Genomic DNA, 22,159 nt, shown 5'->3' on the forward strand with positions numbered 1-22,159 from the left:
AGGCCTCGTCAGCAAAGATGGAGAAAAGGTAAGCACTTCTGGCGCCCGCAACCCCTGCACTGGAGAGTGGAAGGGAATTCTCAAACCTGCCAGTCCTTCAGCTGTGTCCTCCATTCCCCTCCTGGATTCTGCCACACCCCAGAGGGGTCAAGCAGACGTCTCGGGAAGACCAGAAAGTCTTCAGGAGAACGGAGGTGCACGACAGCTGCTCAGCCCCTGAAGACCAGCAACTCTTCAAGAGAACGGAGGTGCACGACAGCTGCTCAGCCCCTGAAGACCACCAAGTCTTCAAGAGAACGGAGGTGCACGACAGCTGCTCAGCCCCTGAAGACCACCAAGTCTTCAGGAGAACGGAGGTGCACGACACCTGCTCAGTTCCTGAAGACCACCAAGTCTTCAGGAGAACGGAGGTGCACGACACCTGCTCAGCCCCTGAAGACCAGCAACTCTTCAAGAGAACGGAGGTGCACGATAGCTGCTCAAGCCAGAGGGAGTCTGAAAACACCTGGTGGGTCCATCACACCAACCTGCCCTCAGCTCCCAACGGCTCTACCACTGTACTTCAAAGTCCAGCCGCCCCATCCTTTCCCCTCTCTTCTCTCTCCCACCAGTGGCCATGGCTCCCCCCTGACCTGATCCATTCCCACGGACCTTTCAGGCAGCACCCAGGTCGGATCCCTGCTTCCTCACCTTGGGGCTGTCCACTGTTCTCATGGCTTCTAGTATCCTCCTAATTATTTCCTCTTCAGACAGGAAAACTCATCTGGGCCCCTCCAAAGCATCTCCAGCCTCTCCTGTGGACTCTGAATCTGTGTTCCTTCCTCCGCCCGGCTGTCCAGACCCCAGCCCCCACAGGCACTTAGGGTCTCCTCTGCAGGAACCCAGCATTTCCTGGCACCACGTCCCTGACTCTCCCGCAGCTTCTCCACCTCTGGACCAGCAGGCACATGGCCCCTTACTAAAGTCCCATGTGCTCTCCGGGCCCACGCAGTGTCCATGAGGAACCGTTCCCACGGCTGCAAGGCCCTGCGATGCTTCTCACACCTTCTTTGCCACGTGAAGCTGGGACTTTGCTAGAAATCCTGTTTATTCCACCCAACCAGTGTAGTAGGACTTATCTGCAGGCACGGCAGGAGGCACCAGGGCTGCAGGTAAGAGCAACCATCTGAACCCTCGAATCCACAGGGCAGCAGGAGGCCCCAGGGTGACCTCAGAGTGTGCACAGCAGAGAGATGGAACCTCCTCCACCACGCTGCACCATAAGCAGGCAGTGTCAATCAAGAAGCCCTGCTCAAGAAACATTCCTCACAGGGACCATTTTCAATGGGAAATTTGACAACTCTTAGCCTTTAATCTTTAAATCCATAAAGGTCTGTGAATTGCCATTGCAAAATCAGAACTATCAAGGTTTTTCATTGAAATACCCTAGAGCAAAAATCTCTATATTCAAAAAGACATTCATAAGTTTGTTTAAAAAAAATAAAGGAGTGGAAGGAAAGAAAATCAGATCAGATTATCAACAGGGCTTTGAACGGATGGATATGATCACTTGAACGAATGAGGAAAGACCCAGGGTGGGCTGGCGGGTGGACAGTGTCCACACCTACCACGTTGGAACCTCGGGAGAATCTGAGTCAGGTAGAGACGGCACAGAATCTGGTAAGCGGGAGGAGACAACGACAGGATGCGTCCCCTCTCGCTGCCCCTAAGAAGGACAGGTCAGTTCCCCTCAGCCCAACTCTCCAGACACCCTGGGAGGCGCTCTGGCACTTGAAAGGCGGGCAGTTCCTGCCCCTGGGCCTGGGCGGTGGGAAGGCCACCACCTGCTGGCCGCCCGCAGCCACGCCCCTCCCGCCGCCGCCCGCCCACCCACCTCGTAGGCGTCCTTGATGTTCAGGGGCTCGCCCAGCGCGGCCACGTGCCCCACGATGCCCTTGTTCCACTCCAGGCGGATGCAGCTGTTGGAGGCCTCCTCCAGCGTGGACCCCTCCGCCACGTCGAAGAGGCGGCTGACCAGGAACTTGTCGTTGCCGCTGTCCTCGCACACGAGGAACAGGGAGTAGCGGTCGGCCGCGATGAGCCCGTGGATGTGCAGGAAGATCTTGTGGCACAGGGCCGTGACGTCCAGGTGACTGGAGATGTCCTTCACCAGCTCCAGCAGCCTGGAGCACTGGTCGCCGTCGTCACTGTCAAAGCGTGGCGGGGTGAGAGGCATCTGCTCCGGCTTCCCCGAGTCGGACAGGAAGCTCACGGTGCCCTCGGAGTCCTTGACCAGGATGGGCCTGAGGGGCCGGTCGAACTCCGAGGCAGAGATCTTCCTGGCGGGCGTCCCAGGGGCACTGCTGTCTGCACGCGGGCTCTGCGGCGAGGGGCAGGCGCAGGACTCGGGGTGGCCTCGGACGCCGTCCCTGCACACCGGGATGGTGTGCACTCTCTCAGCAAACCACGCGTTGACCATCTCCCTGGGAAGGACAGGCACACACATTAGGCTGGGGGAGGGCGCGGCCAACGTCCTCAGATCCGGGCCTGGGGAAGAAGGGCCCTCGCCCCAGAGCCTGCCCTGTGAACAAAGCGCAAGGCAGGCCCTGTCCGTACAGCGACGAGACCCGGCACCTGCCCCCACGGGAGGCCGGCTAACCCCTCCCACCCGGAGGCCCCCCGGGTGGCTGCCGGTCCGACCTGCCCAGTCTCCACAGGTGGACAGAGCATGTGCCTAGGGAGGGCAAGACCAGGGTTCGCCCAAACATGTCCACACAAAGGAAAAGGAACCGGTGGGATTCAAGAAACGGCGGGGAAGTTCTGGCCCAGTGGTCACTGCTGTGCCTAGGACACACTGTGACTTTCCTTCTCTTTTTTGACTTGAGGGAGCTCAGAAAAACATGCCACTACAGACACTGAAGAAAACATCAGCACGTTTCTAACTCTGGAGAGGCCAACCCTGACCCTACGGCTTTCTGAATGACCAGGCTGACCTACAGGGTTGAGCCAAGCCCTTCTACAGCGGGAGGGCAGAGCAGGACCACAGCAGAGTCCTGGGCCCGGTGCTGAGAACAGGAGGTGCACGTTCTGGGGACACCAACACCAGCCACGAAGATGGCCCCCAGAAACCCACTGAACTAGAGCCAAGATCAGCTGGGCAGAGGGCCTGCAGGGGCAGGGCCAGCCACACAGCCTGCTCCCACAGGAGACATGGCAGCAGGTCCCCAAGGATCAGAGAGCAGGGACTCCCCAGGACGGTGTCCTTAAGTGACCGCCGTGCTCTGAAACTGGGTTGTATTTTATATATCGAAGGCACTGCGCTGAAAGGAATGTAAAACGAGCGTCGAGAGTCGTCTCAGGCCGTGGGCTCAGCGCACAGCAGAGCAGGACGCGAGGACTGGGTTCCAGGTATGTGGGATTCTCAGCTTAACTGGGGCCCTGACCTGTACGACCTCTGGCCACTCCAGTCTTCTAGCTGGAATCCTTGGCTGACAGACAACAAAGAAAAGGTACGTTCCACGTTCCCCGCAGCACACCAACAGCCCCAGGCGACCACGGTACTACTTTATCACGGAGAGCAGAGGCCGCCCACACTGTGATCCTGCACACGATAACCAGAGCTCTTCAGAGTTCTTGGTTTAGTAAGTCATGGTAAAACTAGAGCATAACATTTCTCTTTAAATCCAGTTCTTGTATTTGGCCCTCAAAACCCTACCGTATAATAGATTCCATAGCTGGGCATGGGGGTGTGGGCTGGGGAACCAAGCCGCCCTCTTCTTACGAAAGGGAAAACGGTGAACTGCTAGAAGTGCCTGGGCTTTCCCAGGCCTGGTCGAACCTCAGCATGAGACCAGTGCAGCAGTCTTCCTCCGGGGAGGATAAACCGGGGAAACGCTGACAGTCCCAGCCCTTCAAGTTCAAGGCACCGGCCCTCCTCAATCAAGAAAACCAGGCCAGTGAGCAGGGCTTGCTAGGCTGGCCACGGAGACCCCAAACAGCCGCACTGTCACAAGCCAGGAGTGGCCTCCAGCAGACCACTCAACCTCCAAGCACATGGACGCCTTTCAAACTCTTCCCTAGAAGTCACGATCAAAGCCAGGTGGAGACGGCAGAGAGCACAGGCTCACGACTGCCAGGTCCTGCCATCTCCCGCGTGCCCACTCCCTGGGGGCAGAGGGCTGGGTAAGGAGCAGAGGCTGTCTGCTTACTCCTGAGGCTCGCCCAAGAGATTCGGGATCTCACGAGCCCCAGGCAGAGCGGACTACCGGGGCCTGGTGTGAGCTTGCTACACACCACGAGCATGCAGGTCACGAGTGACCCTTCCCACAGGAGCATGACCTCCCAAAAGACGCGTGCAAGTCCAGGAAGGGAAGGAACCCAAGCACGGTCGACCTCGCATCTCGACTCTTCCGAGCTTGGGTCCGATCCGAGGGCTTGCCCGGAGGTTCCACTCAGGGAAGACTCCAGCAGCTCGACCCTCTCATTTGGTAAGAACTGTGTGTGGACACCTGCCCACTGAGAATGCTCACCACGGTCTCTTCCCCAGGCTCCCCACAGCACAGCAGCCCCGGCGCCCTCAGGACAAGGTCAGAACCTGGGTGCAGAAGCCAGGAAAGCCAGCAGGTGCCCACACTAGCTGCCCCAAGCTGCAGCAGCTCCAGCTGCCAGTGGACATGGGGTCTTTCATACAATGAGGGATGACCTGGCCAACTGTGACTGGTAACACTGGATCGAGGGAATCCGGGGAGTGGAAGCTTGAAGGGTTTCAACGAAGAACAAGTCGAGAGTCCACACACGAAGGAAATAAAACACTCCATGTCGCATCCTCCGCATGCCACTTGCAAAGTGCATGAAAAGGGTCTGCATTCTTAAAATGATGGAATCACTCAATCAATGATCAAATTATATGGTGCCCAACAGCAATCATTCTACGGGTATTGGCACAGTGTAAGTTCTGCACACTGAGCTTCTTCATCTTGCATTCTGTAAACTTCTTGGAAACTGGTCGGAAGTAACTTTGAAACAGTGAAGGAACTGTAGGGCACCCCTGAGTGAAGAAGCAAAGTGTCCCTGGCCAAGTTCTCAGTTTGAATCAAGATGTTATGACCCCATCACAGAAAAGGAGGCCACAGCATACAGTCTGTGTTTTAGGAACATCCTCAAATCTGGATGACTCAGTACCTCCCCATGCTGATTGTCCAGAGACCTTGGAAGAAGCACTGAATAAAGCCCCCAATGGCCCTGGGAAGCCAGCACCACAGCCACACAAGTGCCACACACACCGACAACATGCACAGTGTGCACACTGGCGTTTCTGTAAACACTCTTGCACAAGCACCGCATGAACACCCAGACGTTCCTGTGAACACACACACAAGTGCACACAACCATGTGCACATGCACACACACAAGTATTCCTGTGAACACACATGCACACACATGGGCATTCCTGTGAACACATACCTGTGTGCATGAACATATGCCCACATATGGGCACACACACACACAGGCATTCCTGTGAACACATGCCTGTGCACATGGCCACATGCACACACACACGGGCTGTGATTCCTGTGAACACACACCTGTGCACATGGTCACATGCACACACGGGTGTTCCTGTGAACATACATGCACACACACATGTGCACTGTGTCCATAGGGTTCTGTTTGCAGTAACTGCGCTTTAACCAAAGTCGACCTGTTTGTGCTTCTTACAAAACGAGACTTGGAAGAGACAGAAATGCCTTAAAGTACCCCTTCAATATTCTAGATGCCTCAAAAGGGAAAAATAACTCTGAGAGGGAAAAATAATGGAAATATTTTGTCTAAGTTTAATAAAATATCTTGGCTTCCAGAAAAGCAGGAAAAGAAAAGAAAAAAATCACAGAGCAAAGAAAAATTCTAACATAAACCTAATAACCCTTGTGAGTTAAAAATATAATTAGATGGAACCAACTAATTAGATGGAACTAGTTTAATGTGCCTTGTACCTTTGCCTAAAATAATCCATCAAAGGATAAGAATTCTTTGAAAATATACTGTACTCAGGGTATTTTTGTTCTAATACTAAAAATACAATTGTAATGGCCCAGTACCTGGGTGTTCAGCCACTCTATTTTAAGATGTCATTTGAGATTTCCCACTTTCTACACTCTAAAATTACACGAGGAAGCTACGCTTGCTCGGGCAACATCTCCAGGCACATCCTTCGGCAGCGTGCGAGCACCTGAGAGGCCCTGGGAGAGGCGAGTTCCTGCACCAGCATCCCACTGCCGGGTCCACTGGCCTGTGCCTCTCCTGCGTGAAGACACCCTGAGCACCCGCCCAGCACAAGGGACAGAGGCACAGTGCAACCCCAGACCTCTTCTCTCCAAGAAATGATGCTGGGTACCTTATTCACACTCTGTAAAATCAGGCACGGCATCACCCCAGGGGTCCTTAAAAGTGCTAAAGACAAAGATGACCACCAAGTACCAGCGTCGAGTCTGCCTGGAGCGCTCGGCACCATGTGTCCATGCATGAGATGCCCAATTACTGAGTGTGACCTAGCTGTGAAATCAATTGCCTTCTCAATTAAGAGAATCTACTCAGTAATGTTAGCCACTGCTTCCTTTAAGACACTAATTTAAAAGGACCAATTTGACAGAAGCCCTTCATACAGTAAAAAGAGTTGTTTCGACATAATTTTTTCAAATTAAAACTGAGAAAACAGGGACTCTCCACACAGATCACTGTACTCACACATGACATCATTTTCTGACCCAGAGCTGAAGGTTTGATTGAGAAACACAAATGCCAGAATGCAACGTATTTTTCTTTTAAGTTTATTATTTTACAGAAATAAATTATGTTTGGGGACCTCTCCCCCCAAACCATCAAAGACAAAGCTAACACCAAAGTGAGGAAACACCAACAGGCCCCTGGAGGAGAGCTGTCCAGGAAGAGAGCCACCCACGTGAAAGCTGTCCACGGGAGAGCGGCCCACAGGAGAGCCACCCAGGACAGAGTGGCCCATGAGAGAGCCGCCCACAATGAGAGCCACAGTGACATTTTATGGCCGGATTCTGCACTGCAGCGTTTCGATCTTGACGAATGGACAGGAACGCGCCACAGGCTGCCTGGAGACTCAGTTCACTGGTCTCCTGGGGAAACTCCCAGGCAGGCAGAAGACACAAGCGTCAAGGGTGCACAGAGCAAGGCCCCTTGGCGTTGGGCAGAGATTCCAGGGAGCCTCAGCCACACCAGCCAAGGCTGGGCAAAGGCTGCGGCCTGAATAACCCACAACGGTGAACTCAGGTCCTCAAGCGCACCCCTGAAATGCTACCACGTTCCTCCCTCGTCGATGCCCCTCATCAGTCACAGGACCCAGACTGCAGAGTGCACTACATTTTCTGACCAGAAGGAATGGTCACATGCTAATCTGCTAAAATTATCTATAGAAAAACACAAAAATAACTCACACAAAAAATGTTGGCTAATCTTCCTGCTCTGGATCCTTATTCTACTCGGTGTTCATTATGTTGTTTGCATGATTTGACTTGGCTCCACATTCACGTTTGGAAAACCACTTCCCAGACTGAAACCCTTCAACTTGAGAAGGTGATACTCTGCTCTCCCAGTGAGAACCAAGAGCTGAACTTGAGGCAGTTCTAGAACTCGTTCAGGAATCCCTTGGTCTGCCTTCCCCCTCTCCCCCATCTTAAAGCTGAGGTTGGCTAACTTGGGCCGGACACAGGCTCTTGTGGTAGCACAGCTGGGAACACACTGTCGGGTCTGCATCCCCATTCCAGACCCGTCCAGCTCCTCACACAAGCCCCCAGGGGCTCTCTTCAAACCACTGATAAGAATCCATCTAACCCTGAGAAAGATTCTGCAGGTCATAAAATCTCTATTCCGTTGTTCACGTTCCCATTTACCAGAATGAGTGAGTGATACCAAAGTCGCTGACTGTACTGCAGGCGCCATAGATTCTCAAAGCAGGACACAGCATGTCGCCACAAACCAAGTCACGCTCAACAGGTAAGGGAGGTATGGGAACATGCGTGGTTCCTTTAAGTCCTAAGATCCCAGGTGGAGAAGGCCACCTGCCATCGTCTCGGCCTCCAGAGGGCAAACCCGAGGCTGGTAGTCCTCCTAGGAGGGTGGTTCTGGACGTGCAGCTGCGCTCTGTCCAGTCTGGTCCTTAATCACCAGAAATAGAAGCAAAGCCTAAGGCTTCGGGAGAGGGGCTCCCAGCACCAGTGCCAGTGCTTGGGGCGTCTGGAAACACGGGCAGAGGCACCCTCGGGGTCGTGAGGGCACTGCTGGCACTTAGTCCTGCAGGGTGGCAGCCTGTCGGGCAGAAGCACCACTGTCAAGTACCAGCTTCCTCTTTCGAGAAGCATGGTTTAGACGAACAGAAGATTGGCGGTAGGTGGGCACTGAACAAAACCTCCTGAACCTCCAGAGTCTCTGCCTTGGTGTTACAGGGAGTGGTTTCCTGGGTCTGGCACAGGGAGGAAGTGAGCGCGCTGCCCGAAGTTATTTAGTATTTCGAGTTTTCTCCAGCTGAGAAAACATCTGAGCAGCTTGCTGGGACCAAATATAAACCAGACGCAGAACGGCTCACATGGGCTTAGGGTGATGATGCTACTGGAAGTCAGGAGGGCCACAGGGCTCTGTTGTTTCTGTTCACAGTCACGTGGTGTGAAAGACGCTGCCGAGAGGAGACCTACTGCCACTGAAAGAAAAGAGTAACTAAAATCGATGCAGCAAGTAAGGGAGTCGATTTGCTCTGAGTTTAGAGGTAGGAGAGGCAGGGCTAGATGGGCCTCCCTCCGCCCTATCCCAGGAGTCCAAGACACGGAGGTTCTGAAGATCCAGGTGTCATTTGTGAAGACACTTTACCTTTGTGCTTTCAAACTGGTGGTAATCAAAACAACAACAGGTGACAGAAGCATGCCGTGAATGGCTGGGGTGGCCGTTAGAAAAACGGCCCTCATCTTTGCACAGGGGCTGACACTGCTCGAGAGAAGATAAAACATGCAGCTGTGCTGCCCACCCAGCAAACCCCAAAGCCGGTCCGCCACGCTGCAACAGCTCCGTGATAGTCCAGACACCCGCGGGAGAGGCTGGTCTCACAGGCTAACCCACAAGGCCCTCGGACCCCACAGGTGGGACCCTTACCCTGCCAGGGAGGCAGCAAACACAGGCCGCCACTCTGCTCTCAGCTGAGGTCTTACCACCGTGTTCGTAATTAACTTAAAATTTATTTTGGCATTAGAGTTGCACAAATGCTGTAACTATGACTAAATTATGCCTACTTTTATTTATTCTAAAAATTCCACATGCAACTAACAGTAAAACAAAAGGAAGTCAGCCCTGGGTACAGAAGATATCGGGAACTTCTGGGTCTGCCTCATGGCTTTCTTCTGGGAATCCCGACCCTACCCCTGATGGACAGACCACACCACAGGGGACCGGCCGGCACAGCAGTCCTTGTCACAGGGACTGGCACAGGGTGGGCAGCTGACCCAAGCAAGGCCGGAGTCATTTAGGGAGTATTGACATGAATAAGAATGCACCTCTGATACCAGAGGCTTAATGCTCACCTAAGCTTGCCAAGAAGAAACCTTCCCAGCACCTGAAGAAAGCAACAGAATACAGCCAACACAGAGCAGGCCCCAAAGATGGATGGATCATGGATGGATGGAGAGACAGTGGACCGCAGACAGACAGGTAAGAGTACACAAATGGACAGACAGACAGGTGGGATAGAAGATGGGTGGAAGGAAGGGCAGAGGGTGGATAGATAGAGGCAGGCAGATAAAGAGAATCTTGACAAGATTATGTGATCTGCTGAATTCACAACCAAGTCAATTCCAGGAGACTTCAGTGATATGAGTCAATTTTGTATGGTTCTGTCACTTACGACCAAGAGCTTCCGACTGCTCTACTGGAGATAATAAGAATGTCTTTGTTCAACAGAGACGGGTTGTTAACTTTGAGAAAGTGGATTGTATGCTGTCCTTTGACTCTAAAGTCAAAGGCCTCGCGTGTGTGTGCATGTATGCATGCATGTGCACATGTGTGTGCATGCGTGTGCATGTCTCTCTGTGTGCATCTATGTTCATACGTGTGCATGAGTGCACACATGTGCACGCTCTACTTCAACAGCTCAGAAGACCAGGATCTTTTCTTCTTTCTTTAGCATAAGTGTTCAACAGAGAGGGATTACTATTAATTTGTATAATCTCACTTGGAATATGAGATCAAATGGGGATCTTTTCTCTCCCAATTATTAAGGTATAACAAAATTGTTCCAAAAAGATAATTCGCAAAAATTGCTTTGTGATTCAAAATTAAGGGAAGACTTCCTTTTCCCAAAGAATAAAGAAGTTAACAATTGCAAACAAGGCTTCAAAAAGTGTGTTCACTACAAACGAAAAGCCAGAGAAATCTTCGTCTTTTAAAAAGGCTTCTAAAACCTTCCTGGAATATTTAACAAAATGATTCTGATCAGCTCAACACTCAGTTTGTTTATGTGCCTTAAACATTTGTTTGGCAATAAATATAAATTCCTAACATTCAGAGAAAATGGACAACGCAGTTACATTATTAAAAAATGGTAATATGATTCAAAACACAAGGAGAACACCAAGAGGGTGAATGAGATTTCAAAGCTAAATATCAAATGAGTGACTCATGTGGAAATACTTCCTTCAACTTATTTCCCAGTTATGTAGCTCACAGGCTTGCCCCTGAGAACCTGAGATGTCCACCAAGGTGACACCATCAAGGGAACCACAGCCGAGCAGTGGTCTAGCATCACAGAAGGGCCTGCGAGGAGCTGGTCTGCACCCCGAATGCAGAGCAGTTGCTTCTCGGTCCCCGCCACCGGTCAACGCTAAGCTGGCTGAGCTGACCGCGCTATGCCTCCTGCCTCCTGCCCGGGAGGAGCTCTGTCCTTCAGTCACCTCCGAGAGCAAACAATTGCTACTCAGTCAGGACAGGCTTACTAGATGACTAAGTCCAGAAGGGTTTGCAGTATAAACTAGGAAGTGCCCAGGAGTTCTGTTTAGCCTTCCCACCTACAAAAGCAACCCGCTCCCAGCACATGGGCATTCGCTCAAAGCTCCAAGCTGATTGGTGTTCTCAACTCTGGAGAAGCCAGTGCTTCCTATTAAGATACACGCTTTCATCAGACCAGGGGTGGAGGCACAGGCATCAGGCAATTTGAAAAAAGTTTCAGGTATTTTAAAAGAAATGATGTTAGAAACCAGAGTCAAATTTAGGTGGAATTATTCAAACAGGAAATTTTGTTGCCTAGCATAATCAAAAGGCAAAAAGTTCCCTGATTCTGAAGTGCTGTGCAAACTACCCCATGAACACGTTGGCAACTTCTACAGATCTTCAGATCGCAGCCAGAAAAAGGAGCTCTTCGTTTTACAGCAAGCCTGTCTAAGTCTGCTGCGCCGAGGAGACGGCTGATCCCGAGCTCCCATCCCTGTCAGTGGCATCCCACTGTGTCTTCCAGTTTCAAGGACCATGCTCATGCAGGGTCAGGCTCCAAAACCAGCCTGAATCTGGAACTTTGAAAACACTAGAGGCAAAGGGCGATGGGAAGCCTACTTCCAGGGTGCCTGTGGATTCCTCTACGCAGGAAGAATCACGTCCTCGGTCATGGTCGGAAGCCATCGAGGCAACTTGGAGCTGGCCCTGTGCACCCTGCTTATTAAACAGCATAGGGAGCAAAGGTCATTTTGCACCAGAATGGTCAGCATAGAATGTTATAAATAAGATCAACCCTTCACAAAAGCCTTTGCCTAACAGAATGTGTGTGACCGATCATTTGTCTGAACACTGTGGAAGATGTTTATATTCCTATCTAATTATAGAAACAATCATTTTTAAGAAGGGAGGGCAATATTTATTGTATATCCATCATCTGAATTTAATGTAAATGCCTTCCAAATAAAAATGCTACAACTTTTAGAAATGAGAAAAGAATGACAACGAAAAAAGAAAGAAGAATCCCAAACGCAGGGCCTGTGAACATGACCCAGTCGGCACAGCTCTGCAGCACCAGGTAGAACGGAAGCCACAGAAAGCTGCATGCGAGTGGAGAGGTTCTGTTTCTGGACTTCGACCCAAGCTGTCATAAAAGCTGTCCTCACTTAGTATCTCCTACTTCCATTATGTGTCAAATACTCTTGAGCTTTTGCCTGGTACAAAACAAAGCAATAAAAAGTCAACCAGGTCACTGCACAGTGCTACTGACCTAAAACTTCACCCACGGTCACAGGGCTGTTCATAACTCGGGGAAGGTGAGGCCACTCTCACATGCTGTCGAAGTCAGAGCAGCTGCTGGCTTCACTTGAAAGTGCAAGGCCAGGTGGACAGTGCCAGACCCCAGGACAGCAAGCTGTGTACAAGAGCAAGCCTGGCGCCTGCCAGATGCAAGTCACTAGAATCGAATTAGTTTTTATGCCAAACAATTAATGCTATGCCCTATTCAACTGACACCCTCAAAGTCACATCTACAGGTTGTGATTACTTAAAAACATCTATTTCCATGCTGGAAGCTATAGTTTTTAATGAGCTGCTTAGGTCTGTATTTCAAGATAATTACAGGAAACAATGTAATTACACAGCATGACTACTTTCAAGGACAACCAAAATTCACAGGTTTTGCAAAGAGTTCAGGAATGCCAGAACCCACTGGAGGCAGGTCATTTGGTCTGCAGATAGCACAGAGGTATGTGCAAATGTCAAAGACAACAATTAAATAATGCAGAGATAGTTCTGCGGCAAGCCTGGGTACAGATGGACAATCCGAAAAAATATAAATTTATTTTAAATCTTAAAATATTCCACAGGTTTCTGCAGAATTGTTCAGTTTCATCAATTTCCCAAACACACATACAGTTCTTATTTTACCAAGCATAAACAAAGTGATCTGCACTTCTAACTTAAAAATTTTAACCTCAACGTGCTTAGTAGTTTGCATGTTTATAACCAGCTAATATTCAATTTCTTATTCTTATTTTAAAAGTCTGCAGTTAATGACATTGAGTATAAAGCCAAACTAGAATACTATTTCATGAAGGTCTTCTGCCTACACCAAAATCCTTAGATTGCATGCTTTATGCTGATAACTCTCAGCATTCATAACTCCTAAGGGCCTGTGGGGCTCTAGAATATCGCAGGTTTCATTTTCCAACATGTATTCAACATGAACTCTTCTATTAAGACCCCCCCAACACACACACAATGTCTGCCACTGCCAACATCAACTGTTATTTAGAAAACCTAACTGGGGGCTGGGGGGGGGGGCGGCTGGAGTGTCAGTGATCTAGATTTTACAGTGCGTATCCTAATTTTGAGAACTGGGATTTTAATCCTATACCACTTGGAAGAAAAAGCATCTGGAGGAATCGTAACAACGCTGCGACATTTTCAAAGTGTGGTGGCTCTGCTGTGAGGGGCCCTCATCTATGACGAATAACACACCACAAAGCCCGGGTCCGCGTCTTCAACTCCAAGAGGTAAACAAAGACAGGGACCCATGCTGATGTACGGCCAAGGGCAAACTGGTTTCACTCTCGGCACTGCCGATCATCTAACTAAACGCCTCCCACACGCTCTACTCAGCCCGGCTCCTGGGCCCCTCTAAGTCTTCGAGCTCCGCTCGAAGTGACTACCGCAGCTGGGAGTGGGCAGCGCTGACCCGTCAGGGACAGATGCCTCGGGGTAGCAAGTAACCCCTGAGAACTGCTGGCTCACAGCAACTGATGGTTCCAGATGTTGGGGGGCTCAGCCCCCCGCCCCCAGCTCGCAGAGAAGTGCCATTTAAAAAGAAACCACTTTCCTTTCATGGTTAGTCTCTGACGGATCTAGATTCAGGATTCTGGAGGAAGAAGGAGAAATCAGGAAAGAGGATCAAAAAAGGAGGAGACTTGGGCACTTAGAAGGGTGTGAGATCTGCTCCCAGAGGGTTGTCTGTCCAAAAAGAAAAAAGAAAACCTAAAGATATTAAATCGACCCCAACTCTGAACATTCTTCGGAAAAACAGGATTTAAGAAGGCTCTAAGACCCCAAGCAATACATCCGCAGCAGTACAGACAAGTCACGCAGTCCGTTTCAACCCGGCATCTCCCTGCGGTGCGCCCCAGGCGCCCCACCCGCGCCGGGGGAGAGGGAGGGGGCGCAGCCAATACCTGGTCCTGTCTCCGAAGGGCAGCATCGCGGGCGCCGGAGGGCCGCTCTCCAGGAGGCTCGCGGGGCGGCGCGCCCAGGTGCGGCCGCTGCGGGGCTCGCACCCCCGCCCTGTGCTGGCCGCCCAGGAGAGGGAGCACCCCGCAGCGTCGCGACCGCGGGGGCCCGGGAGCACGCGCCCCGCGGGCGGCCGCTCCAGCATCGCCGCCGGCCCGCGGGCCGGCACTGGGCGAGGCTCGCGGGGCCTCCCCCAGAGGGGCGCGGGCCGCAGATACCCCGATCCGCGCGCGGGAGCCGCCCGCGCCCGGGTCCCGCGCCGCCTCCGCAGGCTCGGGGGTACCCGCCCGCCGCGCGCTCTGCCCCACCCTTCTGGCCCCTCGCAGCCAGGCTCAATTCTTCCAACTCCTCGGCGAGCGTTTCCCACGCGCGCCACTGCCCGCTGTGCCGTCGCCTCCCAGCGCGCAGGCTCCCGCCCCGCCCCACAGGGCCCCAGCGCTTGGCCCGGGACCAGGCGGCGGGAGCGCGGGTCTCCGCGGGGCCCAGAGCCCCGGGTCCGCTGCCGCGGCGCCGCCCTCCCGCTTGTGTGCGCGCCGCGAGCCCCCGCGCTGCCTCCGGCGAGCAAGAGGGAGAAAGGAAGCGCTCGGGGTAGCAGGGGACAGGAAGGGGCCAAAGGCGACGCACTCACTCCCGGAGGACTCCTGCAGTCGCTGCCGCGGGCGCCCGGGGCGCGTCCCCACCCGCTTCCCCGCCCCGCCGCCAGGACAAGGGGCGCGGGGGAGGAGCGCGGCCGCAGGGCCCGAGCTGGCAGCGCTGCTTCCGGAGCGGGAAAGGGGTCAGAAACCGTTTTGGTTTTGCTAAAAGGATTTAGGGGGACCCGGGGATGGGGTGCGGAAGGAAGGGCCTCGAGCGCTATGCGAACAAATGCTCTTGCTTCGGGGAACGCCAGGGTCTTGGGGACCGGGGTCGCAGCACATTTTTGTGTTGGAACTTTGTAAGCAAGTTGAGTGGAATCCGACGCTTTAGTTTTTCGGCCGAGCGGGCTTCAAGTGGAGTTTGCGACCTACCATGGGGCTGAGGACCTGCTTCCCGAGACTGGGGCCTGGGCGGGGGTCCCGGAGTGGTGAGCGGGGAGAAGTTCAGCCGCGAGAGACCAGCCAGGCCACGCTCCAGCCCGGCGAGTCTCTGCGATCATTCTTACCTGGTGGCCTTTCTAACAAAGTAGGAAGAGGTGAAGTCCCAGTGGTCGTCCAGCCACGCTTCGACCCAGTCGGGGTCCGGCCGCTGGGGCCGCCCGGAGCCCGGGCCCGCGCGGTCCATGGCGCTCGGCACTGCCTTCCGCCCTGTGGGGTCCTTGCAGGAGCCGCGTGCGCGCGCGACCCTCCCCGGCTCGCTGCGCCGGGCCCTGGGGAGCGCTGCGGGACACCTCCCGCCCCGCCCCGGCCCGCGGGCCCAGGTGTGGCGGGCGGGGCCGCACAGCAGCCGCGCCCCGGGTGTGGCGGGGACCGGGCGCCGCGTGCCGGTCCCGGGCGGCGGCGGCGACTGCGGGCTCTGAAGGCAGCGACTGCAGGAGGCGGCGGCCGCTGGGGTGCGCCTGTGCGCCGGCTGCTGGGCGCGCGGGTGTGTCGGCGAGGTCCTGCTCAGGGCGGGCAAGGTCACCGAGGGGCACCCCTTCGGAGCCGTGGGCGGAGGTGGCGAGCCCACGCGAAAGTGAGATGCCGCTGCTGCGGCTGCCCCGCTCCGGGCGCGGGCTACCGGGCGTCCCGCCGCTGCTCTACAGACCCGCGCTCACAGGAGCACCGGGACCGAACTCCTCCGGAGCGCAACCAGCGCAGCCCCGGGAGCGTTGGGGAGGAGCGGGCGTGTCCCACCACCGGGACAGAACCGCGGGGCAGCTGTGTGGCTCCAACAGACGGTGCCCTGCTTAATGCTCACAGTAACAAGGATAATTACAAATTAAAGACATTTAGTGTTGCATCAAACACCCTGCTCATAACTGGAAAAGATTTTCTGGAAAAAAAAGGCAAACAAAGCCCGGATGACGGACGAAGTTGGGAAACAAGGACACCTCTGCAGAGTTAGGTCAACTGGAAAGCCCAGTGCTGCCGGGTAGTTCAGAGCAACAGCTCGATTTTAAACTGATTCATCAGTTCTATTTAACTGGAATCAACGCTGCCCCAAAAATACTCAGTGGAAAGAATTCAGCCTTCTTACTCTATTTTGTCTAAACCTATTGTGCTTCATATATATATATATATATATATGTGTGTGTGTGTGTGTGTGTGTGTGTGTGTGTGGTTTTTGTTTTTTTAAGAAATGCAGAGCTGGTTTCTTTGCTTTGGCTCATCCTGATCTTCCTGTTGTGGATTTGCAGTTTAATATGGCCTTTTGCAATGACCTAATTTTTCTGGCAGAATTAAATCTGGAGAGTACGTTGCACAACGTGTGAATGACACCATTAGCCGTGATATACCAGAGCGACTTAGCTGACATACTTTTAGCAAACTCCCTTCAAAGTGTACTTGGCAAGAATGTAAGACATTACTCACTTCATAGAAACACATAATTAAATTGATAATTTGGGGACTTGCAGAAATGCCTTCCATACAGGGGCTTATTTTCCTGCACCTAATGATAATCCCTTTGTAATTCGGATTTCTCTGAAACTTGAAAGTTGTATGCAAGTAAACAACCAGCCTATGAAGGTGAGGACCGACTCCCTGTGGTGACAGTGGCCACAGTGCACAGGAAAAGGCAGCTTTCTCCTCCCCCTCAGCCTAGTGGAGGTCCATGCCTTCCTTCTGACTGGACATCAGTTCATTTAAAATTGGACTTAGAGACTGAAGACTGAATCTTTGGCTTGAATTTATGGCTTTACTGGCTGCTTTGGTTAAACAAACAGGTGTGATGGCTTGACTTTAATCCCCCTCCAAAGTTCATGTAGGAAGGTCAGGCTCAAGGCCCAGACCCAGAGGCTCTGTCCTCATGAATGGGCTCATGAATGGGCTCTAGGGGCCAGTTTGCCCCTCCCACCCCTCCACCATGCCAGAGCAGCCTTAGCCCTGCAGAGGCCCAGGGGGCCCTCTCTATACATCAACTCTGCTGTGCCTTTGACTTGGCTTCCCAGCTGCCAGAGCGGTCTGCCATTTCTTTGTGCCCCAGATCATAGTATTTTGTTATCAGAGTTCACTGGACTGAGACAATGGTGAACCTCAAATGTCCCTTTTCTCCTGAAACCCGAAAGCACTGCATCATCAGAACAGGAAGTTCTCTGAAGCACTGCAGCAGGTGACCCGGTCCATGGATCCTGCCCTCGGTGAGACCCAGTCTTGATCGGCCTAAGTGCTGAGGGTGGGGGCAGGGGGTTACCGTGAAGGCCTGTCGCCTGAAAAGCACACCACAGGGCTTGGGATGGGCATTTCAGCCTATTCTGGGCTCCAGGAAGCACAGGCAGAACTAGCGATACCTCCTGTAGCACGGCTGCACGTCCTAGAGGTGAGCCCTAGTTGATTGTTCTTCCCAGTTGGCTCCGTTACTTTGTCTTAGCTCGTTGATGTACATTGCTCTAAACATCTCAGATCTTGTTTTGGAATGAGTGAAGAATAAATAACAATTGTCACCAGGAAATAAATTGGAAAATGCTGTTGATGCTATTTATAACAAATAAACGTGCGATGACTTAACAAAAAGCCCTACAATGCACCGTATTCCCATTGTAGCAGAAGGAAACTCAACTCCATCGCGATGTCAGCTTTCCATTACTGAACCAAACACCTGAGACAGCTTAAAAAGAGGAAAAGCTCATTTTGGCTCAGTTTTGGAGGTTCGGCCCATGACCGTCTGGCTCCATTGGTGGCCCACAGCACATCATGGTGGGAGGACATGCAGAGGAGGCCCATCCACCGCATGGCTGGGTGCAGAAGGGAGAGGGGCGGAGGTTGACTCCCAGAGTCCCCTTCGCATACCCAACATGGCCTAGCACCTCCGCCAGGCCCTTCCTCTAGAAGGCCCACCACCTCAGTGGTGCCAGCTGGAGGCTGAGCCTTCAGCAACAGGCCGAGGTACACTCCAGCTGCAAGGGACGGCACATGGCTGGCTGGTCAGGTTGACATCTCTTGGCTTTGCCTACCTCCACTGGGGTCAGTTTTGGTCTGCAACTGGAAAAGCAAACAATCAAATTCCTTTTCCCAAAAGGAGAACCTAGTGGCAAGGGTCACCGTGCTGTCCCTGCCTATTCCCACACCACATACTGCCTCTGTTCCTGCTGCATGAAGTGGAAATGTACACTAAGCAACTTAAGCCAATAAAGTCAATAATCAAGACCAAATGGACAAAGTCTTTTGGGGAAGAAGTTAACCCAAAATGATTCAGGATGAAATTAGTAATTTCACTGAAATAGAATTCAATAACTGATTTTAACTACTTAAAATACTTTCTATAAGAAAATCTTCAGGTGAATTTAATCAAATGTTTTAGGTAAAAGTAATAAAATACCAATATTGTACCAATCTCTTCATTAAACCAGAAAACCCTGATACTGGAGCATGGCACATGGGTCAAAGGGAACCATGTCCCTCATGATCTGGATGTAAAATCCTTAAGTCTTTAGTACATTGAACCCAGAAATATATGCAGTTTTTAAAGGATGATCTCCAATGACTACGTGCACTCATCCCAAGTATATATTGTTGGTTCAACATTCGAAGGTTGTTTAAGGCAGCATACCATGTTAACAAAAATAAACCAATGTCCATATCCGTTGATGCATAAAAACCCATCTGATAAAATTCAAGAGTCATTCTTGATACAAAGAAATCATCAGCAAGCAGAGGAAACACACTTTCCAACTTGACAGAGAGCAAGAACCCCACCTAAGATGGGAAGGGGCCAGCACCCCCGTACCATTTCTGCACAGTGTTGTCCTACAGTCCTCGCCAGTGCAGTAAGTAGGAATGAATAAACAAACAAATGAATAAATAGAAAGGAAAGGAAAGGAACACGAAGCACAAACCTCGAGGAGAAGAGTGAGACTTCCCTGCAGATGTGTCTGGGAAGACGCCCTTAAGGAGCATGTGGATCACCTGCAGGAGTTAGGGGTGATTCACCAGGGCCACAGAGGGCCAACTCACAAAGTTGGTGTGCTTTCTGTGTACAAGTGTTTCAGACCTTCATGCCCCCCAAAGTCCTGTGTTGAAGTCCCAACCCCAGGACCACAGAATGTGGCAGTATTTGGAGGCAGGCCGCTTGGAGGTGCCAAAGGCCAGATGAGGTGAAGTGGAAAGCCCTAAACTGGGCTGACTGGGGCCCTTGCAGGAAGAGGAAATCTGCAGGCAGTGAGACCCAGACCTCTCAAGCAGAGGGACTGAGGGAGGACCAGGGAGAGGTAGCAGAGGACAGGCGTGCACAAGCCAAGGAGGGAGGCCTCTGGACACCAGCGTCCCTGGCACCCTGGTCTTGGATTGCTGGTATCCAATACTGTGGGGAGTGACTCTGGGGTTTAAGTCACTGCTCTATGACACCCGGTCGTGGTGACTCTAGCAACATAAGACAACTAGCAAGGAACAGAAAGTAAGACCATTTTTTGTGTGTATCTAAAAGAAATTAAATATTTGGAGATGAATATGACATATTTATATTTACATATAAAATATATGTAAGATATACTGCTGGGAGAAATTTAGGTAAGAAGACCTAAATAAATGGACAGATATATTAGGATCATTGATTGGAGGACTCAATATTATTGTAATTTCTATCCTTTTCAAAGTGATCAGTACAATTCCAACCATGAGCTCAGCAGGTATTTTCATGAAACAAGAAAATCAGATGCTAAATTTTTATATGAAAATGTAGCAGACAGAGTGCGGAAAAACACTTGTGACAGAGACGGATGCCAGAGAACTGGGGCCTCCTGAGGCTCACTAGGCAGCCACCACCTTGGAGGTGTGCAGTGCCCGCGTGAGGCGGGTCAGGTGGCGCAACAGGGCAGAGGAAAGAGCTCAGTAGCTAATGTGCAGAATCAACTGAGTTTCACTCAGAACAAGCAGCCCTTCCCACCAGTGCTGCTCACACAGACGAATCATGGCACAGACGTAATCAGGAGCAAAGACCTGAACACCCAGGCCGGCTCTGGAGGGCAGAAGGTCTTTCCACCTTGGAAGCTCAGTGGCCTCAGGGACCAGGAACAACAACTTCCAGATTTCATGAAGATCTGTTCTTTGAAGGACATGACCAATAAACGGAAAAAGCAACTTATAGATTAGAGAAAAAAATTGCCAAACACATCTGACAAAGACTGGTATCCAAACATGTAAAGAGCTCCCATAATTCACATACAAAAGGACAAAGACCCTGGTGGGGGAAACTGGTAGAAGTTTTAAGCAGCCGCTTTGCAGAGAGACTAACTGCCACCTAGGCACAGGTTAATGTGCTCAAGTCAAACCTCCAGGGAGATGCAGGTGACGTGAGCCACCCTGAGACAGACCACCCTCAGAACACTCAGAGGAGACCTGTGGACATGCTTGGACTTGGGTGGGAGCAGCAGGACTCCCCTGTGCTGCTGGAAGAAGTTGAAACAGTACAGACACTTGGGAACAAGTTTACATGTTCTTATTAGGTTGAGCTGGACCTACCCTTCCCCTATCAATTCCAACCCTAGATACTTCCCAAAAGAAATGAAGACTTATATCCAAAAAGTTCTATAAAAATGTTTGAAATCTTTATCCTTAATAATGGAACATCCCCAATCCCAAATGTTGTAACAGGGAAATGGATAAGAAAGGTTTAACATAGTTGCTAAACTGAGTGAGTCACAGGGCATTCGAGAACATGGTGACTTCCATAAACATGCCATGTACACAGAACAGCACATAAACATGCTGTGTACACAGAACAACATGCAATGTGCATACAGTTCTAGGGCAGGTGAAACAGACCTGCAAAGAAAATAACAAGACCATGGCTGCTCTGGCAAGACACTTCACTGGGGATGGGCGGACAGAATTCCATGTCTTCAGAATGGTGTGGGTTATTCCCATATGTGTCTTTTTCAAAACATCAAATTTTACACAAATGAAGTTATTATTTAAATTTTGTCTCAACAAATTATAAAGTATTAGAATCTACTTTTTTTGTGGGGAATGTGCTAGTCATTCTGAAACTACTTTCTGCCCCCTCTAGGCATGAGAAAACTGAGTAGCTATGTTTGTGCATATAATGAGATCCAAGCATCATGGTGCAGAAGAAGGGAGTTACACATATGGATGAAAAAGGACAGTGCCGTGTTGAAATAGAATTAGAGGTTAATTTTTCTTATTTTAATTAAAAACTATGAGTCCCATAAGGAAAGTTCCATGACAAGGAAACACAGGCATTTTCTAGGTGCTACAGGTAGCCTACCAGGAGCTCTAGCTGGCCAGAAAATAAATTCCTACATCTTAGGAACTGAATCTGCCAACAACCCCAGTGAGCTCAGAAGTCCATATGTTCCTGTCAAATCTCAGATGAAACTACAATTCCAAGCAATTACCTTATTTCAACCTATGAGAAGCTAAACAAAAGCTTACTAATTGGTGAACTAAGAACAATGAGTCTTGCAATCCATGAACATAGTATATCTCTCCCTTTATTCAGACCTTTTAAACTTTTTCCAGAAACCCCTTGTAGTTTAGGAGTACATGCCCATGCATTTTGTTAAGTGTATCTCTACATATGTGGTTCACTCTTCCTCTCACACTGGGAAGTGCTAGAGCAATGGCATTCCAGCAGTAAGGAGTACACTTGGTACCAGATTTTGTTTCTAAATACCATTCTCCACCAAAAGAAATCAGGAACTTTTAGAGAGGTCTGGGGCAGGCAAAGTACAGATATGCCTAGAAAATCTTATTTTTTCAGAAACTAATAAGGCCTTAAGGAATGTTATGAACATATTAAGAGGACAGAGGATATATGATGACTCCTAAGAGACTCCTAAGAGACAAATATG

General features: G+C 51.1%; 1 protein-coding gene across 5 annotated transcripts in view; it reads right to left on the minus strand.

The window, feature by feature from the left end:
- Window positions 1-15,801, minus strand: part of Pde5a (phosphodiesterase 5A) — a 95,448-nt gene extending 79,647 nt beyond the window's left edge. Inside the window, exons 1-2 of one of the 5 annotated variants that reach the window (XM_047566450.1) lie at window positions 15,377-15,801; window positions 1,874-2,462 (exon numbers count right to left, since the gene is read on the minus strand). In XM_047566450.1, coding sequence (XP_047422406.1) covers window positions 1,874-2,462; window positions 15,377-15,495 — 708 coding nt within the window. In that variant the 5' untranslated portion in view covers window positions 15,496-15,801. Of the gene's footprint in view, window positions 1-1,873; window positions 2,463-14,180; window positions 14,794-14,859; window positions 14,918-15,376 lie in introns of those variants that run through there. The other 4 variants (XM_047566453.1, XM_047566451.1, XM_047566449.1 and 1 more) reach the window with 4 other exon arrangements.
- Between the last annotated feature and the right edge of the window lie 6,358 nt (window positions 15,802-22,159).

This window comes from Sciurus carolinensis, chromosome 10 (assembly GCF_902686445.1).
Source record: "Sciurus carolinensis chromosome 10, mSciCar1.2, whole genome shotgun sequence".
Classification (NCBI taxonomy): domain Eukaryota; kingdom Metazoa; phylum Chordata; class Mammalia; order Rodentia; family Sciuridae; genus Sciurus; species Sciurus carolinensis.